The 25,333-nt window shown below is 35.0% G+C and overlaps 1 protein-coding gene across 3 annotated transcripts in view; it reads left to right on the forward strand.

The window, feature by feature from the left end:
• Positions 1 to 221: 221 nt before the first annotated feature.
• Positions 222 to 25,333, forward strand: part of LOC136037213 (uncharacterized) — a 44,160-nt gene continuing 19,048 nt past the window's right edge. Inside the window, exons 1-5 of one of the 3 annotated variants that reach the window (XM_065719804.1) lie at positions 230 to 330; positions 6,410 to 6,534; positions 19,511 to 19,640; positions 23,407 to 23,549; positions 25,136 to 25,289. In XM_065719804.1, coding sequence (XP_065575876.1) covers positions 245 to 330; positions 6,410 to 6,534; positions 19,511 to 19,640; positions 23,407 to 23,549; positions 25,136 to 25,289 — 638 coding nt within the window. In that variant the 5' untranslated portion in view covers positions 230 to 244. Of the gene's footprint in view, positions 1,792 to 6,409; positions 6,535 to 19,510; positions 19,641 to 23,406; positions 23,550 to 25,135; positions 25,290 to 25,333 lie in introns of those variants that run through there. The other 2 variants (XM_065719805.1, XM_065719803.1) reach the window with 2 other exon arrangements.

The raw sequence follows: 25,333 nt of genomic DNA on the forward strand, positions 1-25,333 counted from the left end.
TTTATCTATTTATTTATATTAGTACCTCTTGTATGTTTTTTTGCGATGATTGTTTATATACTTTCTGTTTGTTTTGGTTTTCATTTTTTCTTCAATAGAAAAATATTTCTCTTTGTTTTAAGCTTTATTTTATTATTCAACTTATAGATAATGGCGCAACCATTATCTTTAGATTGCCATCTTTTCAAAAAAATAAAAATTTATATAGGTGGCAATAATTTCATTCTATTTATGTCTAAGCGCAATGGGGAAGATATGCTTTCTGGATATCCCAAAGACTTGTTCCCCTGTGTCAGTTTGTAATTTCTTATTATGCCTCCTAGACAAAAAGTTAGTACACTTTTTTCTATAGTCTTGGAACAAGTTCTGTACGATCTTAATGATATTTTATGTGGAGAAAATGTAAATTTAAAGTCTTTTCGTGAAAAACTTCGATCCACTCTTCCGCGTGACATAATAAAAATTATGATCGACAAATCAATTTCTTATTTTTGTAAACATGGGAATTTGTTAGATATTCTGGATATTTTACTGGATTCAAACTGCCAAGATCTGTGTCTTTTCAGCAACAATGTGTCGTTTTATTTATCCATTGAAGAATGCATACGGCTATATAAATTATTGCAGAAACACAACTTAGATCAACTGAAGGGCTTGAGTTTAGCAGCTCGATTAAGTCCAAGAAAAGAACTTCAGTATTTGAGAATGGCAAATTTATTCTTACATTTTTCATTATATCAAATGAAAAATTTGACTTCTGTTACATTAAGAGAAATATGTGATAATATGGCTTTGAGTGTTATTGGCAAAAGTGCGAAAAATTTGGTATACATCGACGTAACTAACTCACAACTAGTGAATGAGGAAGGGATTCTTGCATTTTTAAATTTTGCTTCAATGCCTAATGATTGTGGTGAATGCTGCCTATCAAAAATTAAACACTTTGGAATAGCAGGGACTGATTGCAATGAAGAATGTGTTATAGAAATTCTGGAACTCTGCCAAAGCTTAGAAAGCTTCGGTGGACCTGTGCCTTCTGATTTAGTTTCTATTCTAGAACATCGGTTTCCTGACAGACTTTTCAAGTTCAAAGAAATGTGGGAAGAAAAATGGGTTAGTAAACTGACAAGGCAATGTCCGTTTCTTAAAAGTGTGCATATACCTTTAAAATACGTCAAAGAATTCAACGTAAAGCTCAGGGAATTGCACATAAATTTAGATTTTAGTAACAACATTTGGCCATTGTATGCATATTTGCGAGACTATGGACAAGAAATGGAAAATATGGTACTATTAAACCAAAACCCTCCTATCTGCTTTGGAGAAATCCTTGAATTGTGTCCCAATTTGCGAAGCTTTATTGGTAAAGTAACCCTACAAGACCCAGTGTATCAGAACCATCTTCTTTTGGAAAAGTTGGAAATGACAAGCTCTAGCTCTGAAATAACTTTTCAGATTTTAAGAAGACTGCCAAATTTAAAGCACTTGACATTTACGTTTGAAGAGGAACCGTATCAAGAAACTTCAAGGTGTATAGATACAAAGTTTCTCGAAAATGTACTTTTAAATGGATTTTTGAGAAATCTTGAGTTTTTTCGGGTTGCAACAGAGTCGGGACTGACAAGAGAATCCTTCCATTCATTAGTGAACCATTGCCCGAGCCTAACCTTTATTGGTGATTTATCCAACTTTTCGGATTTAAATGAAGTTGATTTTGAGGACCTTAAAGAATTTGTGTTTCAGAATAATTATAATCTGGAGCTTCAAATGTATGGAAGTGTTAAAATATAGGTAAGTGGTTGTTTATACTTCCGTATACTAAAACACTCACTTTCAATGAGACCTTCCCATTCTAGATAAATATATATTTTTTTAGATTGATAGACATACATTTATTCAGGATTCCAACGGTAAATATAAAGTATAAAAGGAAATAAAACATTGTGTACTATTAAACGTCTTTTCAAATTGCGTTTAATAAAATTAGCTTCAAATTGCTTGACGATGGCTTAATATACAAGTAAATATTTTATTGACAAAGTAAAAATTCTTAATGAAATTTGAGATGTTGGAAGTATAGAAATGTGTAATTTAGTATCAAATACGATAAAACAAAAATACAAAGTTTAGTTCGAAAGTGGTGTTTACAACCCAAATAACTGAACTTACTTGTTGTGCAATAAAAAATAGTTTTTATGGCTAAAGGGCCGAAAATGCCATTCTATCTTCACTTTTTTATGAAGAAGTGGAGGGGGGTAGCCTTTGATGATTTTGTGAGATCCTTTTTGTTTTGTTTTTTACCTATGCCACCTATGTCGGCTTATTCCTGGAAACTGGTAAGGGTCTACCCTATGCGGTTTTTACGGAAAGTGTGGACCTCAGGCCGGTTTGATGAATATGGCATTACATTTTGGAAAGCTCCGCGAAGATCTTGCCTGGGGCCAAAAAGGATGGTTTTTGCTTGTCCACGAGCCAGAGCCTATGGTGTGTGAAATGAAGTGGAGTTATGTAGCCTATATCAGAGAGGAGTTTCTGAAGTGGTGCTGCCAAGCTTTCGTTTCATCAAACCATGTTTCTGGTTTCGAGTGGAAAGCTCTGTTCTAGCAAGCAAGCAGGCAGGCACCACTTTTAAATTGAAGATGGACTAAAATCTATAAGTGTTAAATATATGCGGCAGTTACCCGGCCCCACAGCCAATATATCTTCTTTGAGTGATAAATAGAAAAATTTTCAGAAGCAAAAAAGCGGCATTTTCCCACGTGTCCGAAAGTGCTGCCGTGATTTCGGCTGGGCTTATCATTTGTTTTTTCGGACTTGGGATTGATGTAGAGAAATTTTATCAGATGAAACTTTAAAAGTTTTGTCATTGCTAAAGAAATTGGAGCTTATCCTTTGCTCCTTTCTAAGTGGTGACGTTAGAAAGTTGGCCTACGGCAAAAAAATCAACTTTTGAACTAAGACAGATAGAATTTTTTTTACGGCAATCGATAGCTCTTGATGAGCTGATATCATCCACTTTTTGGTACAAAAATTCCTTCATGAGATATACTAGTTTGAAAGTTTCAAGGGGTTGACAACTTCAGTAGTAGGGTGCACACTGAAACCAAAAATAAGCCGATACCAATTGTGAGACATGTAGGGGACTTGTAAAGGAAAGGTCGGCTGTTAGCTCATAATCATCTTCGGCAGTGAGGGGTTTGCCAATGTTGCTATTTGGTGTACCTATTATTTTTTTTTCCAGTGTATTTGATGGTAAGACCGAGTTGGTTCCAGTGGTAAGACATGTAGGGGACTTGCAAGTAATAATCGTCTGTTATGCTACAATTATCTTTAGTGAAGAGGGGTTTGTAACTTTTGCTAGTTGGTGTAGCCTACCCATACTCACTGTAACCTAGAATTAAGTGTTTACGCAACGGGTACAAACGATAACGTAAACAACGAGGCAGTTTCGTAACAATTAATAGAGTGTCATCTATGGTATTTTGATCCTGAAAAGTTACGGATAGCTTTATAATACCCACTAGATTATGTAAGATATTGTTCCAAGTCTTGATCCGTCACGATGTCTACGATTGAAAAGGATAAAGTTCAACTGGCTGCAAAGTCAATTTAATCCCTTCTTTCGATATTCTTTTGTTATTGTTGTTTTTTCAACGCTAAGGAATAGTCTTTGATCATATGATTACTGATCGCGTTCTTTCTTGAACATAACGTTTTAAAAGCTTCGATAGGCTGACAACTTCAGCGTTTAACTGATAGCAAAGAAACAAAACCAAAGTGTTGCTCTCGCAACACTTTATTCGGCAAAGCCGGACAAAGGTTGCCACAACACTTCACGTTGCTCAGGCAACGTAGGTCTAGTTAAAGTCTGGTAATGGTTATTATTTGTATTCGCCGTCGTGAATTTCATCAACTGCATCGGAGATTGGTCTTCATTTCCTAGGGCTACATGTTTCTCATCCCATTCCGTGGCGACGGTAGCAGTAGCAGTAGTAGTAGTAGTATTAAAAATGGTAGAGGTAGCACGCATGTGTTGCCTTTTGGCTAGTTCAATATCTCCAACAACAAGCAGTGTAAGTTTCAACTTCCTACTTCAAGCCGTTTCTAAAATATTCCTGATACGCCCTTTTGACAACCTGGATGCACATAGTTTGCTTTGATTTAGTTCAAACTTCCCCTCAAAATTCTCTTCAATATTCACCTTCATACCCTTAGACTTAGTAGCAGTATTAACACATTATTAGTAGTAGTACTAGTAGTAGCTCTAGTGGTAGTAGTAGTAGTAACAGTAGTAGTAATAGTAGTTGCATTATACGACTCTAAAAAAGTTACTCTAATTAGCCATGGCTCTCAAGTCTTTCATCACTTCCGCATATATATATATACATATATATATATATATATATATATATATATATCTATCTATATATATAAAAATAAGTTGTCTGTGGATGGATGGATGGATGGATGTGTCAGGTGACGTCACCTGAAAAAACTGGATCAGGTGACGTCAAAACTGAAAAAACTAAAAAAAGGCAAAAACTACAAAAAAAACTAAAAACTAATAAAAAAAATAAAAAAGCTAAAAAACTAAAAAAACTATAAAGGTAAAAACCAATAAAAAACTAAAAAAAAAACTGAAAAAACTAAAAAAGGCAAAAACTACAAAAAAAACTAAAAACTAATAAAAAAAGTAAAAAAGCTAAAAAACTAAAAAAACTAAAAAAAGGTAAAAAACTAAAAAAAAATAAAAAATAAAAAAAACTAAAAAAAAGGAAAAAACTGAAAAATAAGCTAAAATAAAGGTAAAAACCAATAAAAAACTAAAAAAAAAAGGAAAAAACTAATAAATGACGACACTCAAAGAGAAAAAAAAGGCAAAAACTACAAAAAAAACTAAAAACTAATAAAAAAAATAAAAAAGCTAAAAAACTAAAAAAACTAAAAAAAGGCAAAAACTACAAAAAAAACTAAAAACTAATAAAAAAGCTAAAAAACTAAAAAAACTAAAAAAAAGGCAAAAACTACAAAAAAACTAAAAACTAATAAAAAAAAATAAAAAAGCTAAAAAACTAAAAAAAACTAAAAAAACTAAAAAAAGGTAAAAAACTAAAAAAACTAAAAACAAAAAAAAACTAAAAAAGGTAAAAACTAAAAGAACTAAAAAAGAAAAAAATAAATGACGACACTCAAAGAGAAAGCGACCAGGACAAAAGGAATGTTCGATTAGCAATCAACAAAGCACCGGGACACAGGGAGTATAAATGACGACCCGGGGGAAACAGGGGGATATAAATGACGACCGGGACAAAAAAACTAAAAAGAAAAAAAAACTAAAAACTAATAAAAAAACTAAAAAATCTAAAAATCTAAATAAGCTAAAAAAGAAAAAAAAAGGAAAAAAATACAAATGACGACCGGGACACAGGGAATATAAATGACGACCGGGACACAGGGACACAACTACAACGGGGACACCGGGGGAAACAGGGGGATATAAATGACGACCGGGACAAAAAAACTAAAAAGAAAAAAAAACTAAAAACTAATAAAAAAACTAAAAAATCTAAAAATCTAAATAAGCTAAAAAAGAAAAAAAAGGAAAAAAATAAAGGAGAAAAACAAAACTAAAAAACGAATGTATATACAGACCGGGACACCGGGATACAAATGACGACCGGGACCCGGGACACAGGGAATATAAATGACGACCGGGACACAGGGACACAACTACAACGGGGACACCGGGGGAAACAGGGGGATGTAAATGACGACCGGGGGAAACAGGGGGATGTAAATGACGACCGGGACACCGGGACAGGGAATGGTCGATTAGCAATCACCATCAACAAAGCTCAAGGGCAATCATTAGAATCATGAGGTATAGATCTGAATACAGATTGTTTTCCCATGGACCATTATATGTTGCATGTTCAAGAGTCGGTAAACCTGACAATCTATTTATATGCAAAGACAATGGGACAGCAAAGAATGTTGTATATTCGCAAGTTTTACGTAGTTAAAACCATATATATATATATCTATCTATATTCACAGGTGGGACATAGGGACACAACTACAATGGCGCGTAACTATTATGGCGCGTAACGACTTACGCGCGCGGGGGGGCTTGGGGGGGGCGCGAAGCGCCCCCACCAACTAGGTGTTGGGGTGGCGCGAAGCGCCACCCCAACAGCTAGTATATATATATATATATATATATATATATATATATGTGTGTGTGTGTGTGTGTGTGCGTATGTAAATGTTTTCTGCGCTGCTGTTTAATTCTCATTTCTGGTTACGTCTGTTTGATTTATCTGTCATAGTCTTAGCCCAGTTTAAATGAAAAGTGAAAACTGCGTTAATTATATGGTTAATTTCCCTGTCAAAAAAGTCAATTTTTCAGTCGCATCTGTTCTACAATGTTCCTGTTTTATAATGTTCATTTGGTTTCGATATGTAAGGCGCGTGTTTTTAGTATGGACATTTCCTTGACGCTGGTTTACTTCATATTTCTTATTTCTCAGTTTGGTAAGTCCTTTTGATTTTTACATTTAACCGTTGTTATTTTTATTTTCCTATTTTTCTTTAGACTTTGACAACACTAATATATACAGTCAGCTTCCAAACGTACCACAGGGATCCCTAAACAAGGTATCCCGATCCCCTCCTTGAATGATTTTCAAATACTTACCCCTTTATCTGGTGTTAAGATGAAACTGCATCTTGAAACACATTTTCCCCTGCAAAAACTTATGACCATGCATGAACAAGTCCGTATGACAGTGGGGAAGAAAGGACGGTCGGGCAATTAAACCCCGGGTTACGTATTCTCAAGAGCCTTTTAATACTGGTAATAATATATGGGTGACCGTAGCAGGGAGGGGGTGGGGTAAACCAACCTGTTCGTCTTGCATTCTTGATGACAAAAAAACAATCCCCCAAAAGTGTAGATCTTATAAACATAGAATAAATATGACGCTTCTAAAGAAAACTATTAAAATTTGCCTACCTCTTCTCCTCCTCACGGAAAATATATGTCAGAGACCATGCACAGAAGGCTTTATTTTCAGTTGTTTTTTTTGTTTTTTTTTAACTTTTCTGATCTCCCGATTAGGTTCTGCCTCTTCATTGTAACCTTAGACTTTGTTCTCTTGTCCATCAGGAATAAATTTTCTAGAACAAAACTGACCTTAAATGTGCCATTTATTTCCAATTGGAGATAAGCCTACTTTTCCAGTCGCATTCATAGAATCCTGTCTACTGAGTGCACCTTCCCTGGGACCCCTCTATTGGACCCACACTTAGCATTCCAAATTTTGAACTCGCTTTTAATATCAGTAATACAATTTGTTTGAACCTTTATATTGACAGGATATTAATTCATAGAAACTAAGGCAGAATCTAAACTAATATGGTTGATAAATCTAGGTCTAACAGAGGTAATGGGCAATAATATATAATTTCGCATCAACTATAGTGGAGGAGGGGTGGTATATTATTTTGTTGGTGGGGGGGGGGTGCTGATGCCTCAAAAAGTGCATTTGTGCATCCAGATTTTCTAATGATTAGAAACAAACAGTTTGGTACAATCTTTCGACTATTTTCAACAAAATTTTGATGTAATATCTTTGAGGGACTTGAGCCGCTAGCAAAAAGGGTATAGTAGGGGGGATGTTTTCCCCCACCTGTTTTGACTTTTTGAAAGGGACCTAGAACTTTCAGTCCCAAATTAACCAGCCATTCTAGACGACGTGCTCTGGTTGAAAAAAATAAATATTTAAGACACATCGTTCTTTGCTTAGGTAACGCTATTGAAGTAATTATTTTAAATTTAAATATGATTAAAATAAATTTTAATGAAATCGTCGTTGTTTTAGCTAAATGTACTTTTAATCTCCTCTTTTTTCTTGCTTTCATCAAGAATTGATATTTTGTTTACAATTGGACTAGACAAAGCTGAGGTGAATTTTTCGGAATTGTGTATTTCGTTATGCTCTACTTATTTCGTCGAAAGGTGTGACTCTGATAGCAGAAGAAACATAAAAAAGCAGAGAATACTCATTTACGAACATCATCTAAAATAGTGACAACATCTACTTAATGTAAGGGTTGGAAATATCATGTTTTAATTCTCTGCTAAAGGGTTCAAACTCTGATGCTATACTTCCAAACTTTTATTAGGGCAGGTGCAACCGCAGGGTTTTATCAAACAGTTCGTGGTAACGAACTGTAGTAAGGAGCGACCCGGCTCAATAGTAACCGAAACTCTAAAAAACGGAATTTTGGTACCAATAGTTACAACAAAAGAATCGCATTTTAATGCTGATCTTAAATATAGTTGATCTTAAGTTTTATCAAGATTAATCTTAACCATCAAAAGTTACGACCCTGAGAAAATTTGCCTCATTTTAGAAAATAGGGTATAAATAGTCATACGATCTTAACGAAAATCACGCCATCAAATTCACCGTATCAGAGAACCCTATTGTAGAAGTTTCAAGCCCCTATCTACAAAAATGTGGAATTTCGCATTTTTTGCCAGAAGACAAATCACGGATGCGTGTTTATTTGTTTTGTTTTGTTTTTTTTGTTGTTTTTTTCCCCCAGTGATGATCGTATCGACTCAGTGGTCCTAGAATGTCGCGAAAGGACTCATTCTAACGGAAATTAAAAGTTCTAGTTCCCTTTTCAAGTGACCAAAAAAATTGGAGGGCACCTAGGCCCCCTCCCACGCTCATTTTTTCCCCAAAGTCACCGAATCAAAATTCTGAGATAGCCATTTTATTCACCATAGTCGAAAAACCTAATAACTGTGTCTTTGGGGACGACGTACTCCCCCGCAGTCCCCGTGGGAGGGGCTGCAAGTTACAAACTTTGACATGTGTTTACATATAGTAATGGTTACTGGGAAGTGTACAGAAGTTTTCAGGGGGATTTTTTTGGTTGGGAGGGGGGATTTGAGGGGGCTGGGTTACGTGGGAGGGTCTTTCCATGGAGGGACTTCTCATGGGGGAAGAGACTTTTAATGGAGGGGGCGCAGGATTTTCTAGCATTATTTAAAAAACAATGAAAAAATAAATGTGCAATTTTTTTTCTACTGAAAGTGAGGAGCAGCATTAAAACTGAAAACGAACAGACATTATAACGCATATGAGGGGTCTACCTCCTCGCAATACCTCGCTCTTTACGCTAAAGTATTTTTAGTAATTACAACTACTTATTTTACGGCCTTTGTGATTAAGGGGTCATTCTTAAGGAATTGGGACAAAATTTAAGCTTTAGTGTTTAGTGTATTGAAACGCTTTCAAGTGGTTCTGACACCCTTCAACCTGTAAGGAGACTTTTCTTTTCTTCCTCTTTTCACAATAATATGTTACAGCGGTCATTCTACATTTGACAGTGATGGCAATTACAATATTATCGGAATCAGTGTAGCAGCGTTTTGCAGAGGCAGTTAGTCTAGATAGATTTATTCGACAATTTCATAATAAATTGAAACAATAAAAGCAAACAAAGCATCATACACTCCCTCCTCCAAAATGTCTGTGGTTGGGAATGCAGCGAGAAAGAAAAAAAATATACACATACAGACACTGAAAAGGAAAATAAAGAACATGACGCTTGTGTTAGAAACTTGAAAATGACATAATTCGATCAGAAATTGAAACTTATCTGGCCCTTTTATGGGCCAATAGTCAAGGCAACACAACCAGTCCCCCTCCCAGGCCCTTGTTTGCTTACAAAAGATTCAGTCCCTCAAGGAGGGAAACAACCTTTGAAGCCGAAAGGACAAGGCCCCAAATTATAAAACTTTGTTTAAGCGGAAATCAGGCAACGAATTCAATTCTGTGTGATTGGAGATACTAATTAGGCCTGCAAAAATTCTCTATCCTCCCCATTCGCCACCGTCAACTTATTTCAGGAAAGGTTGGTATATTGCACTTTATTTAAACCAGAACCATACAAGAATTCCTAGTCTTTGAGCAAATATGAACCAAGTTTAAACTCTGGACGTACTCAGTGCAAAAACTAAGCACGTCCCGAGACGGTGCAAAAAAGTTTATTCTAAGCTATGATCTAACGCGGTGCAAAAATAGTTGATATGGTGGTAAATGATCTAAGTCCAAACTGCGAACTGACTTGCTGCAAAAATGAGCTAGGTGACACCGTACGAAAATAAGCTCCATACTGATTTGTTAGAAAAAGAAGGCAAGTCTAAGTTCGAAGGAAAGGCGAGCTAAGTCTTTCCCCAGTTTGAACACGAGTCGTCCCCTGACTTAGTAGAAAAACAGAACTGAGTAAGTTCTGATTTGGTGCAAAAATAAGCTAAGTCATAATTCGGTGCAAATACGAGCTAAGCCTTGATTTGGTTCAAAAGTAAGCTAAGTCCTGACGCCATACAGAAGCTTGTCATGTCTGGATTAGCTGCAAAAAGTATTTAAGCCTGTACTCGATGCAAAAACGAGCTAAGTCTTAATTCGGTGTAAAAATGAGTCAATTTCTTATTTGATACAAGGCAACACCTGGCGGTTCGAGTCCCGGTGCAAAAATTATTTTAGTCCAAGCTGCAGATATTTAGCGACATATTACGAAAACGAATCCTTACTCAGTGCAAAAACGAAGTAAATTCAAGTTTCAGACTGACTCGTTGCAAACACTGCAAAGCCTTTTACAACGCTTCATGCTGCACATGCCACATAAAACTAGCTCCATTTAATTTCTGCTCGTTTAATGCTTCATTTGTACTTCGATATATTTTCTGTTTGTTTGAAGTTTAACTAAATAAATAACATTTTTTAAATTAAAGTAAAGAGTGACATTAAAACAAAATAAATAGAAATGGTGATTTATAATGGTGAGCAGACCTCTAATAAGCCGCTCTTCAAAGTAAAGATCCATCCCCTCCAAAACTATATGATGAATGACACCTTCTACATGAATCAACACCCACCCAATACATGAGAAGTGCATTAAAAGGTTTATCATGCAATTCATCAAGAATATAAGGGCCTTTTGATATGCATTTACTTTGAACTGTTATCATTTTGTTTTCAAATATTTGGAAAGGCAATCAGAAACTGTAATCTTTACAATATGCAACTGGCTACAGTTGTTGTACTCAAAAATGCTTTCAGTAAAGTACTAGTAATGCTTCTGCGTAAAGAGCTGAGGATATAGAAAACGGCAGCCACCTTATATTCAGGATATAAGCTAATTAAAAGTTTTAATATCGTTCTTTACTTTCATTTGAAAAAATATTTTATTTAATCAAATTTTCGCCCCCTCAACATTGGTGCTGCTTACTTAATCCTTTATTCATCCAGGCCTGTATTGTTACAAAGGAAGAGAGGTCAAAATCAGGTGTACCATTTAAAAAAGAATGTAGGGGGGGGGCAAAGATTTTTTAATTCTTCTTGATGAAGATACACTTGCAAAGGGTTTTTTTAAATATAGTTTATTCGTTCTTTAAAGTTTTTTTTTCAATAAAAGTAAGAAAAAGAGGAATTGCCAACACCTATGGGGCAATCGTCCTTCCCCCTCATTCGTGCTCCATGGACAAAATGAGCACTTGGTGCGGTTTTGTTTCTCCAAATTGACCCAAAATTGTTTAACTCACTCAAGTGGGCCTTTTCGATAATCTATTACCATTGGTTCTATTACTTATTACCATGGTTGCCTAATTCCTTCTTAATTTCTGAAATATCCAAATTACACGCTACCTTTCCTGTTTATCCTTCGCAGAAACCAAATTAATTTATTTCCTTCTACTGTGTATCTTTGCAGACGCTAAAACAACACATTTCTTGGTTCAGTCTGATCATTATCTAGGGAAACAACTTCTAGGGAAACAATGAAAATTTTTCAGTACTGAAAAACTACTCCTTTAACATTTCTCGGGGAAGGGGATCTGAAATACCAACAATGAATTTTGGGGCCATCATTTTCTCATTTTTCAGTACGAACTCTTCAAACAAATCTCCTTTACAGAAGATGCTTTCGATCCCTCCTTATGTAGAGGTGAATATTTGAATGAAATGTTTTATTACATACTTAAAACGGTGTTGGAGTAGGAGATGAGTTGCCATTCCGCAACAGTCATATTGTTGGGTTAGTTTAGTTAATATTCATCAGAATGAAGGGAGACTAGGGGCATATTGTTCTTTCCCTTTTCTTCCACATTTGTCGGAAGGTTCCTTCATCCAATGCTGGACAATTTTTGCCTAAAAATGCAGTTTCTGGGGCTACAGACACCCTCCCCCCAATACCTACAGAAATATCCACCAAACCCTCACCTAGTAATTGGTACGCAACTATGCACTCCGGTATATAAACTTATGAAGCCTTAAGTGAATCAACTCAGTCGAAATATTCAGGAATGAGTGCGCAATTGCATGGCATTGTGAACCTTGAGAATGAGAGGTTAAACGTGTAAACTTGTGGCAATCTTGAATTGATTTGGAATCTCATAATTTTCATTGTTCGGCAGTTCGGTGCTTTTCCGGCCAAAATAGTTGTCTTGTGCCCAGAATACCAGAAAATGCAACTTTGCTCTAACTTGATCTCTGTTGTTACTTAAAAAAGGTACTAGAGCTTTTAACAGTCGTTTGAATTCAGAGCCATCTCGATATTCTACAATCAATAACTCGACGTGTCCATCTCCGGCAAAAAAGTGGCCTACGTATCTGTGATCATCTTTCTCGGGAAAATGCGAAATTTCACATTTTTATAGGTAAGGCCATGAAGCCTCTGCTTCCGAGTACTCTGATACGCCTAATTGGATAGCGTGCAATTTTCATTAATTTTACCCCTCTTTATGGGGATTGCTCCCCCTTATGATCGAATTATTCAAACTTTCTACGGCTAATGGGTTTAAAGCGATAAATTTAAATAGAATACATTTTGCATAGTTCGAATCAACATAAAAAAGACTTTTAGCTGTATATATTATTATCCAAATTTTGAACTATAAGCAACTATTTAATAGACTGGGAAAAGTTTGTCTTCATCAATATTAAAATAGTTATGAGATATCGTGTTACATTAATAACAGTGATGATCAATGCAGCTACTTTTAGACAGATGCTATTTATAACTGGTAAAAGACGTCCTTCATATGATAAAAAAAAACAAAAAACATACCCGTAGCCTACATTGAAATTAGAAAGTTAGTTATCCAAATGACCAAGTATCTAAACTTAAAAATGGCTATTTATACATGTTTTGAAAATACAGTGCATAATGAATGGAACGGCCTAAGAAAAAGAATTAAACTACCACTAATATTATACTGGATGGCTGCCCCCAACCCCCCATTGAACTTCCTGGCTGAAGGGCCAAGAAACGAAGATCAGCACCGCCGGTAGGGACTGTAAAGTCTAATGCCGTATCCTTTACTTTTTTTAATGTTATGCTGTCTTTCTCATGCATGAATTAAGTAAAAAAAAAAACACAAGTTTTTTAACTGCAAGTAAGGAGCGACATTAAAACTTAAAATGAACAGAAATTATTCCGTATATGACAGGAGTTGTCCCCTCCTCGACGCCTTGCTCTTTACGCTAAAGTTTGACTCTTTCTCACAACTCTACTTTTTCAAAAAATAAAAACTATAGCGTAAAGAGTGAGGACGATTTTGATAAAAAAAAGGGGGGAGGAGGCCTAGTTGCACTCCAATTTTTTGTTACTTAAAAAGGCAACTAGAACTTTTTATTTTTTTGCGAATATTTTTATTAGTAATAAATATACGCAACTTAAGAATTAATTTACGTAACAAAATTCTATAGTTGTCTTATACAAAAAATATACATTACCTATATGGAGGGGTTCTCCCCCTCGTCAATACCTCGCTCTTTACACTAAAGCTTCAATTTGGTCCCAATTCTTTAAGAATGACCCCTGAATCACAAAGGCCGTAGAATAAATAGTCGAAATTACTAAAAATACTTTAGCGTAAAGAGTGAGGTATTTTGGAGGAGCCGAACCCCCTTATATACGTAAAAATTTCTCGTCGTCTTAGTTTCTAATGCTGCTCCTTTTTTCCACCTGAAAAAACTTGTTTTTATTAATTTTCTCATTTTTTTTTTTTAATGATGCTAGAAAATCCTGTGGTCTCTTCATGGGAATTTTCATCCCTTATAATAAATTCCTCCATGGAAAGATCCTCCCGCGTAACACCCTCCTTCGACCCCCATTTAGCATGAAAAAGTCCCCCTGAAAATGTCTGTACACGTCCCAATAACCATTACTAAGTGTGAACAATGATCGAAGTTTGTAACTTGCAGCTCCTCCCCCGGGGACTGTGGGGGATTAAGGTGTCTCGAAAAATATAATTATTAGGTTTTTCGACTATGCTGAACAAAATGGCTATCCCAAAATTTTGATCCAGGGGCTTGAGAAAAAAATGAGCGTGGGAGGGGGCCTAGGTACCCTCCAATTTTTTTTTTACTTAAAAAGGGCACTAGAACTTTTAATTTCCGTTAGAATGAGCCCTCTCGCTACATTTTAGGACCACTGGGTCTATACGATCACCCCTGGGGAAAAGAAAAAAAACAACAAAAAAACAAAAAAACACGCATCCGTGATCTGTCTTCTGGGAAAAAATACAAAATTCCACATTTCTTCAGTAGGTTTCTCTGATACGCTGAATGTGATGGTGTAATTTTCGTTAAGATTCTTTGACGTTTAGGGGGTGTTTCCCCCTATTTTCTAAAATAAGGCGAATTTTCTCAGGCTCGTAGCTTTCGATGGGTAAAACCAAACTTGATGAAACTTGTATATTTCGAATCAGCGTTAAAATGCGATTCTTTTGATGTAACTATTGGCATCAAAATTCTATTTTTTAGAGTCTCGGTTACTATTGAGCCGGGTCGCTCCTTACTACAGTTAGTTACCACGAACTGTTTGATAATTCTAAGGACTTGGGAATTTATATAACAAAGCAGTGGCAAGCAAAATATTCAAATATTTTGGTCTATAGCTAAAAGCCATCCTCAGCAAAGAGAGTGTATATAAGTCACAAAAAAGAAGCAGATTCAATTAGAATAGTCTTGTAACTCAAATATAACTAAAAAAAACAAGTTAAAAAGAAACCAAAGTTATATATATATATATATATATATATATATATATATATATATATATATATATATATATATATATATATATATATATATATATATATATATATATATATATATATGCGTATAGATACTACTACTACTACTAATAATAATAATTCACTGCAGCACCAAGCCGCCTGAGGCCAACACAGCTACTCAAAATCCTCCTCCGACCCAGTCTATTCAAGGACTCCCTCTTTACACAGAGGCGCCATTTGGGCCAAATCTTTGGGTGGATATGGGGCATTTGACGGAGCTTGAGACTTTTATTATCAATCTAACCAACTTTCAAAGTTTACAATGATTAATAGTAAATAGCGTAATTACCCCAAGGGTCGTCAGGTAATTACGCTCTTTGGCTACTATGCGTTCAGTTAGTTCAAATCATTTGAACAGAATGGATTATGTTGGACATAATTAATAATTATGGTAGGAAATGGGCCCTTTGTGGTGGAAGCATGGCCCCCCCTGGACAATCCCCCCCCAAATGACGCCTCTGTCTTTACACCCTCCCAGGAAGTTCCCATATCCTTTAAATCTTTATTTATGACATCCTCCCAACCCAAACGAGGACGACCTGCTTTCCGTTTAGCCCCAGACGGTTGGCCAAAAATGACAATCTTCGTCAATCTGTCATCCTTCATCCGCAGAACGTGGCCTAGCCATCTCAATCTTTCATTCATTATAGCCCTAGAATGTGGGATTGAACCACATTTTTCGTACAACCTACTGTTTGAAATACGGTCAGTCAGCCGGGTACCCAGAACGATCCATAGCCAATTTCTCTGGAAAACATCTTGTAAATTTTCATCCGCGTTTCGGAGTGCCCATGCTTCAGAGCTACATTTGATCACTCTCATCACTGTAGCTTCCAATATTCTAATCTTGGTTTGCAGACTTATATTCCTTATCTTCCAAACTTTTTTTTAACTGTGAATAAACACCCTGAGGCTTGGCTATTCTACTTTTAACATCTTCACTACTCCCACTGTATTTACTAATAATACTACAAAGGTAAGTGAAGCTGCCCACCTGATCAATCTTTTCATTACCCAACGTCACCTTTTCATCTTCACTTATTCTTAGTCTTCTTAACATTAATTTTCAAACCTATTCTAGCACCCTGAACTCGCAAAACCTCTAAAAATTTATTCATTTTGCTCACACTTTCATCTAGTATGCTTAAATCATCAGCATAATCTAAGTCCAGGAGAGTTTTTCCCCTCCATTTGTTTCTATGGTCTCCAATTGCCTTTCGCGTGTTCCTTAGGTCATAGTCCATCCATATGATCCACATAAAGGGGGGATAGAACACACCCCAGCTTAACTCCTGATTAAATACAAAACCAGCACCAAACTTCATTTCCTATCTTAACTGCAGCAGTGTTATTCTCGTACATAACACAGATCATTTTAATGTATTTGTCTGGTATGCAATATAACGATAAGACCTTTACTAAAGCTCTTCTATCAACAGAATTGAACGCTTGCTCATAATCTATAAAACTGAGGACCAAAGGTGTTTGACGACGAAGGTATTTCTCAGTTATTTACCTAAGAGTGAAAACTTGGTTGGCACATCCTCTACTTTTTCTAAAACCGCACTGTTCTTCTCTTAAAACTTTGTCTACAGCATTCCTCAGTCTAAAAAGTATCATATTACTCAGTAATTTGCTACCTACAGAGATCAGATTAATGCCTCGATAATTACGACACTCACTCTTGTCACCTTTCTTATACAGTGCTTTGATTGAGGTTTTCCTAAAATCATTAGATACTTCCTCTTTTTCAGAAATCGTATTCATAATCTTCAGTAGCTTATTTCTAACCTCAGAGCCACCATATTTAAGAAACTCGTTTATCACACTATCAGCACCTGGAGCCTTATTATTTTTTAATCCGTTTTTTTAATCCGTTTTTTTAATCCTTTAATCTTTTTTTTAATATCGAATAAATATATATATTTATATATAAAATAATTCATTTTTAGTTCCCGTTTATCTTTGCAGAAGTTAACACATTTCTTCATTCTATGGGGGGAATCAGCAATTTCGATTGAATTAAGTAATTGTGGCGTGAATTCAATTTCTCCTTGATGTTCATCCACGCTAAACTAGCAGTTTTTTTCATTTCATTGTAATTTGGTTTTGTCTTCCAAGCGCAGATTTTATTTTGTAAAATTTTCGTTGCAATTCAATATGATTTTTGCTGCTCCTTGTTCGGAGATTTTTCTTTACCTTTTCGGAGTCAATTATCATTTTGTGTAATTTTGCATGCGCCATATATACTAAAAACAATACGACCACCCCTGGGGAAAAAATTATGTAATTTCTGTTTTTTAAATGTACGCTCTTTAGTAACAAAGAGAGGTTGCGCTACACCAATGCAAGACCCAAGTCGTCGGTTGCTTCCCGATCAAGGGATACCTAATAGAAACTTCATAGAATTGCCAACTTGTTCTTAGATTTACACGAAGCAATTTACGTGAAAAGATTCTTTTAATAAAGTGGTGGATTAAGATACGTATATATTCGAGGGCGTTTACAATATGGCAAAAGATTCTCTTAATGAAGTGGTGGATTAAGATACGTATATATTCAATGGCGTTTACAATTTGGCTTTTAGAAGGCCAAAAATTACACAGATTTTTAATGCATGAATAAAAATCACCTCCCCATCCACTCGGAATTCCATAGTAAAAATGCCGTGGAATGATATTACACAAAATACACGGCCAATCGAATGATTTGACTGACTATTCAAATTTTATCAAAAATTTAAATTTAAATCCAATATTTTAATGTTAAACTAATTAACTAAAAAAAGAATTGTACAAAATTTCTACAATTAGTCAATGATAAAACTACGTCAATTAAAAGTTAAACTGAAATTAATGAAAAGAAATATTTTCAAAGACAGAAGTTTTTCAAGAGTCATATTTAAATCTAACACAAGCAGACATAAAGTCGTATAATACTTTAAACTAAAAATGAACAGAAAATAGTAACTGAATAAATGAAACCCAGAAACAACATAAATTAAGCTGAATGCCGTAGTAAAAAATACTGATTACAGGTGCTGCTACGTACGATGTTTTTGATTTGATCATCCATTCTAATTTCTGCTCGTTTTTTTGTTTCATTTGTTCATAAACTTGTATAAAGGATTTTTTTTTTTTTCTCAAGAGATAAAGTCTGTGATTCTTACAGAATTTTTAACGTTAAACTGCAAAATTCAGTCAGAATGTTTTCTCGTCCATGATCTTCCCCTAATAGATTTTGATTTCCTTTTTGGGAGTTGAAACGTACAAAACTGAATGGAAAACTTTGAATGAGACAAACAAGGGTGATATAAAAATCTGCTTTCATTTTTGAATTAATGTGCAAAAGTTTAACATGGAATTTTCCTAAGAATCTAATATTTTTTTCCGAGTCTCCCAAACTCTGCCGAAAAATCCAACTCAAAAAAAAAATTATTGACAAAAAAATTGACTGATGAGAAAACTTTGAATTCAAATTCTGATTCAACATCAGAAGTTACATCAGCAGCACAAAGAAACGTTTTGGAAGCGACAACATTGCATGTCAGTCTATGTGAATTTCTTCAGGTAGACTTTGGTATAGCTTATCTAGATTTCTTTAGACAGAGGCGCCATTTGGGCCAAATCTTATGGTGGGCATGGGGCATTTGACAGAACTTGAGACTTTTATTATGAATCTAACCTACTTTCAAAGTTTACAATGATTAATAGTAAATAGCGTAATTACCCCAAGGGTCGTCAGGTAATTACGCTCTTTGGCCAATAGGCGTGCAGTTGGTTCAAATCATTTGAACAGAATGGATTATGTTGGACATAATGGATAATTATGGCCGGAAAAGGGCCTTTGTGGTGGAAGCTTGGGCCCCCCTGGAAAATATGGGGTGGGCAAATTCCCACCCCTGACCCCTCCCCCCAAATGGCGCCTCTGTCTTTAGAACGCTGCAATTATTACTCTCATATAACCTTTTCATCAATAATAGCATAACGAAAAAAAAAAAAAAAAAGGTGTCGAAGAAGATCAAATACAAAAAAAGCTCGTCAAAAAGTACAAGGAAAACATGTTACAAAGACAAAAGATTATAACAATAATTATACACACATTTAATGAAATATATGGAAATCTGTTGATCTATATAAGATGAATAAATAAAAACAAATTAGCTTACATCTTTAAGCTATGGCTCATTGTTAAAGATTTAAAATTGTAGTATTTTGTAAAACAACTTCTGGTTCAGAGTTCAAAATTCATACAAAGTCTTAATATGGTCTGTTAATTACTTAAATTTAACAGTTTTCAACTAGTCCTACTCTTTAGATACAAATCTTTTTGAAATTTAATTTTTTTTAGATAATGTGATGGCCTACCTTCAATGTCGACAAGAATCTTTGAACAATTGTACGGATCCCTTGAAAGTTGTAACGAGTAACAGAAATCTTGGCTTTGCAACTACTAAGGAAGAACTTGATTCACTGTGCCCGTAAGTACTAAATAAAAAGTTTTGCATTGGAAAGTGAAAACTGGTGTTTTATATGTTTATCTATTTTCCTATATTGTATTTCATCAGAGAACTTGCAAGCAAATTCCCTTCCAAGTGGGCAATTTTCCCGGTCCATTTCAGTTGTGTGATCTTGCAGTGTAGAGAAACGTCCCATTGGAGATTGAATAGGTACGGATGAATCTAAGACGAGTTTATTGTCATCCCAAACTTAAAGTTTTATTCATTTATTTATTTTAAAAAAAGAGCTAAAACGATATATATATATATATATATATATATATATATATATATATATATATATATATATATATATATATATATATATATATATATATATATCAGTGTTGTGCCAAGTACTTCTTTTTTTTTATTTTAAGTACAAGTATTAAGTACTTCTCTAAAAAATTTCTTTCTTGCTTCTTTAAACAGCAGAAGCTTTTCGTACATACCAATTCCGAGCATGTTTCTTTTTGGAGTAAAAATTCCATCATCTACCGAAAAAAGTCGTTGTGCAGGTGCAGACGAAGGAATGATACAGCTGTACTTCTTGAAAACTTTCATTACCCTCGGGTACACTTTGAGCACAAAGAGCTCCTTTCGCCTTTCATTCAAATATGACAAAACCTTCACAGAATTGGTTTCACGGTCACGGTTGCCAGAATTACAATTAGTAGTTTCTTCATCACTAAGATCAAAGTATTCGTCTCCAGATAAGAAGCTACCTTTATCAGCCTCGTAAGTACTTCTGAAATCTTCAACCTTTTTCGCTTCGTCTACCAAGAGTTCAACTACTACATCCTTCTGGTTATCAGGACACCACTTCAATTTGAAGAAAGGATGACTTGCCGTGGCAATAACATAGTCTCTTGCATGACAGACCCACAAGTAGAGCATGTACCAAAGGCAAATCTTTCAGCTTTTTGAGCTTCCTTTCAAATTATTTGATTTTAGGATAGATAGGACCGAAGTAGCATTTTCCTCCCCCTGAAGAATGTCCAATGCCACTGCTACTGGCTTCATAATTTTTATGGATTCTTCAAGAATTTCAACATCACGAGAAGTTAGCCTTGGTTTTTGCAAAGCATCACATACGTTAGCAAGCTTTCCCATTTTGTGACAATCCATCAAACGTTTGACACTTTCATACTTCGAGTGCCACCTGGTTACCACAGGTCTTATAATCTGTTAGTCATATACCTCTTTCGCAGCATCAGCAGCTTTTGAACTCTTATTTACGGCATCCCAGAGAGCAATACACTTCAAAAAAGCGGCATGGTACTGCCTCTTACATGGAATATCACAGCGGGCTTTATCGGCATCGGTAGATCCAAGCAGGTTAAGTGTGTGGCTGACACACCTGAGATGTGGAGGAAGTTGGAAATACTCGGGGTCGTCAAGAGAATCGAGCATCTCTCCAACGTTTGTAAAATAGAATGAGCCATACTGACCTGCTTCATCTTCATTTTCTTCGTTACTGTCTTGAACATATTCATCGGAAACCATCGGATATTCCCTGAATGCCTTACTAAAGCTAGAGGCGTTATCAGTCAAAACCCCTCGTTCATTTTTATCAATTGCAATTATGTACCTGGCAAATACACCATTCAGTTATTCAGCAATTCTGTCATAAGTGAATGAGCCCTTGAACCAGCAACAAGCAAGGGCATACAATTTCCATTTCAATCCTCGTTGAGCAAGTGTGCAGTCATTCCAAGTAGCTTTTGTTGCTACCACACCAAATGTTTGTTGTCAGCGACATGTAGTCGGTGATTTAAAAATCACGAACCGTATCTTTCTGTACTTCAAAAACTTATTCTCAGTTTGCACAGCTAAAGCTTTTCTTCCTGGAACCTTTGCATAAAGTCCAAGACCTGTTATCAGATTTTTGAACGACTGCTTCTCAACAGTGTCACAGGGGTCGCATCTCGTCCACAGTGTAGTCCAGTGCCAAAGAATTCACTTTTGACTGTATCAGTTTCAACGGTCTTGCAGCAAAGAAATCTCCCTTAACTTTCTTAGAAGGTAAGCTATAATCAGGGCCAGTATTATCTTCATTATCTTCAGAATCAGACGACCCCGAAAGTGAGCCTACAAGTTCACTAGCCTCTTTGCTAGTTGATTTCCTTTTGTTCTTACTGTTTATCAAATTTATCACAAAAAACTGTCCGTTCAATATATATGGTAGTTCTGCCATGATAGCGTCCTTTTTTGAAAGTTCGTGCCAGACCAGGAGCCGCTGTTCTCAAAGACTAAAATCCATTCATCCACTAATATAGGCAGTTCAATTCGTCGCATCGCCCTGCGTTATGCTGGTATAATTTTTCTCATCAAGAAAGTACTTGAGTACTTAAGTACCCTTAAGTACTTCAATTTTTTAGTTCAGTATAAGTATTAAGTACTTTAGAAATTTTTTACTTAAGTAGAGTACAAGTACTCAGATTTTTTACTTAAGTAATTACTTAAGTACTTTTACTTAAGTATTTCCCAACACTTATATATATATATATATATATATATATATATATATATATATATATATATATATATATATATATATATATATATCCTGCATGGATTTCGGAAGAAAATCTTTGATCCACTCAATCCACAAAACCCTTTTCCCCCTCAATCCGCAAAAAAACGACTGCCGCGCTGGGTTGCAGTGCCTGTTGAGAAACTTCAGCCGGTTCGCTGTGCCCACCAGCAATTAGCGAAGAGTTTTATACCTGATTTTATAAAAATTAATAATGAAAATTAGGAGGATTGATTGATTTTTTTTTCTCGCTTTTTAATGTGACTATGCCAAAGAAATTTGGCAGTGCCATGAAAATTTTGGCGAAAATAAAAGCTTATCTATCCATCATATATATATATATATATATATATATATATATATATATGTATATATATAGCCTCTCTCTCTTTCTCTCTCTCTCTCTCTCTATCTATATATATATATATATATATATATATATATATATATATATATATATATATATATATATATATATATATATATATATATATATATATATATATATATACCAATTTTATGGATGAATCGGGCAAAAGAAGGCATTAGTTGTGTTTGGGCTCATTCAAATGCACAGGGCTTGCCAACTATTGCTACTAGTATAGAGTGTGATAGAGGCTACTAGGTGCTTCCTTTTAAAGGTACAGAAAACCTAACAGGCCAAATAAAATTTATATCACATCGTCAATTTTATTTTCAGTAAAATGCAAATGATTCTCAAGTGCTTAGCCTTTTGGGAGATTTGACGGGGGGTTGTAATGCCACACTTATTTATGGCATTTTGTGCTTGTTTTATACATTTAATCATTTGACGTTTCATATGTCATTTCATTTTGTTGACATTTTTTATATATAATCTGTGCTCCTTTTTTACTTCTTATTATTTATTTCTTTTTAGTTTAAGGTGAATAAGCGTTCAATGTCTTTCAGAATTTTTGTTTTTGTTGTTTTTTCTAGGATTCTGAAAAGACATTTCCCTGAAATCCTTGAACAAATTGTTATATATTTGTTAAATAGAAGGATTTAACAACTTGTTAGCACAAATTATTTAGCATGGATTTTACTGTTATTCCTCAAGAAACCTTTGCCTCCAACGAGTTCGAATGTAACATTGACACATCGTATAGCAGTGAGGAATTCTAAGCTTGGAAAGTTACTTGATTTCACTCAGTATCTGTCTTCTAAATATTCGTATTATCTTTTCCCTTGTAGAAAGCTTCTTGGTGGTTTAGAGTGTATTACAAACTATTCAAGACGATGTTTGGACCCTGGTCATGGTGAATTTTTTCATATGCTTTATGCTGGAACTGAAAAAGTCATTCAAGATCTCTGCCTGGACGAAGAATATCAAAAAGGTGAAATATGCTTCTAACTATTGAATAGGTATTTTTGCTGAGTATGGTGCTATTATATAGTATATGTTTTATATGTGATTTATATATTATTATTTATGACGAAATAACTAAGGTCCATGCAGGCTTTTGGTTTCTGAGTTGGGGGTTGAGTCTTTTGGCGGGGTCTTTATGCAGATAGGTTCGTAAAATTTCAGAAGCAATACCTGGGAAAGTTGTGAAAGCCGATAGGGTTTTTTTGAAATATTTGTCTTCGTAACTTACTTTTCGAAAGAACTTGTCCCCGTTTATGATTTGTTTCAGCGTCTATTGAGTTTGTCTGATTGTATTTATCCACCAATGAGTTTCTTTTTAATTCAGTTAAGTTTGATGAGAATCGCAAAATTAAGTTTTTGCCTCGAATCATTCTTGAGCTAAGTTTTACAGCGTATATGTCTTTCCGTAGATATATAAATCAATCTTTAGTAGATGGCCAATGCTTACGTTCTTTTATTAAAGAATTTTGAGATTCGATTTTGTCTGTCCTGATAGCAAAGGATTGTCGTTGATTGATAAAAGAAAGGGTGATAAAACTAATCACTTCTGGTCGTGAAGTCGTGTAATGGCAGAAAAGACAAAACTAAGTCTGAAAAATTTTCTCCTCTTTGCACAGTATCTAGCATATCAAATATCTCCCAGTGTTGCCACCAGCACTAAAAAAAACACAACAAATGTCACCTACCACCGAAATAAAACTAGAAATTGCTTCTGTCCTTAATGAGGTAGAGAATAGGCAATTTACGTTCCTCGTCTTATGAATTACGTTCATAAAACGAAAGTTATACAGGGCTGCACTGAAACTGCAAACCCTTGTGATTGCTGACAAAATATGAGAGTGAAAGGGTAATTTATTTAATATCTTTTGTCGAATACAGTGAGATACAAGATATAATATAAGACAGAACTGGGGAAAATTCACTGATGTTTCAAAAGATCACCGAATTCAGGGATAAATCAACAGTGGCGGACTCGTGCCTTTAACCGCTTCATAGGACAAAGACTTAAAAAATTTTTTTTATGGAAATTGGCATATGAGCCATTCTGCTTCTAATTCCAAAAATAGTCAGGCTCTTCCCTCCTGACTGATTCACTGAAATGTGTCAAAAACACTATTAAAAACTTACCTCGCTCTTATCAGAAAATAGTCATCATATGCCGAATAAACAAACATGGAGGAGAAAATAGAAGTTCGAATTATCATCAAAAGAGCTAGATTATTCTGTCAGTTGAAGGAAATTCAATAAAGAAAAAATCTCAAGGTTTTCTTTTGATGTAATTTCAAGCATAAATAATTTTTACTTTAAAGCCTAAACACTACATCCTGTAAAGTTCCCAAAAGTGTCAAAAACTAAAGGATAAAAACTATTGAAAAAGAAAAGACCATAACCAGTCCTATTGACAACTCACTGTGCGTGAAAAGTTTATCTTTGTGTCAGCAACACAATAAAAAAAAGTTTGCGGTAAAAAATTTTGTTTCTGTGCCATAGATTTCGAGCACTGCTCAAAATTGATTCTTTTTTCATTGCTCATCCGTTAATTTGGTTTTCTAGAATACTTGAGCCATGCTATGTGTATGCGTTCTGTTCAATCAGGATATGAGCAATGTGCTTCTATATATCAGGACCAAGTTCATTCTGTGAATTCTTTTGATGAGTTTGACGCGTATGATGAAGATACTATTCAAACTACTTGGAAGCTTTGCTGGTAGGTTGTTCGGATTATACTTGAGTCCTTTTGATAATTAGTCA

The sequence above is a fragment of the Artemia franciscana genome, chromosome 16, assembly GCF_032884065.1.
Source record: "Artemia franciscana chromosome 16, ASM3288406v1, whole genome shotgun sequence".
In the NCBI taxonomy this organism is placed as follows: Eukaryota; Metazoa; Arthropoda; class Branchiopoda; order Anostraca; family Artemiidae; genus Artemia; species Artemia franciscana.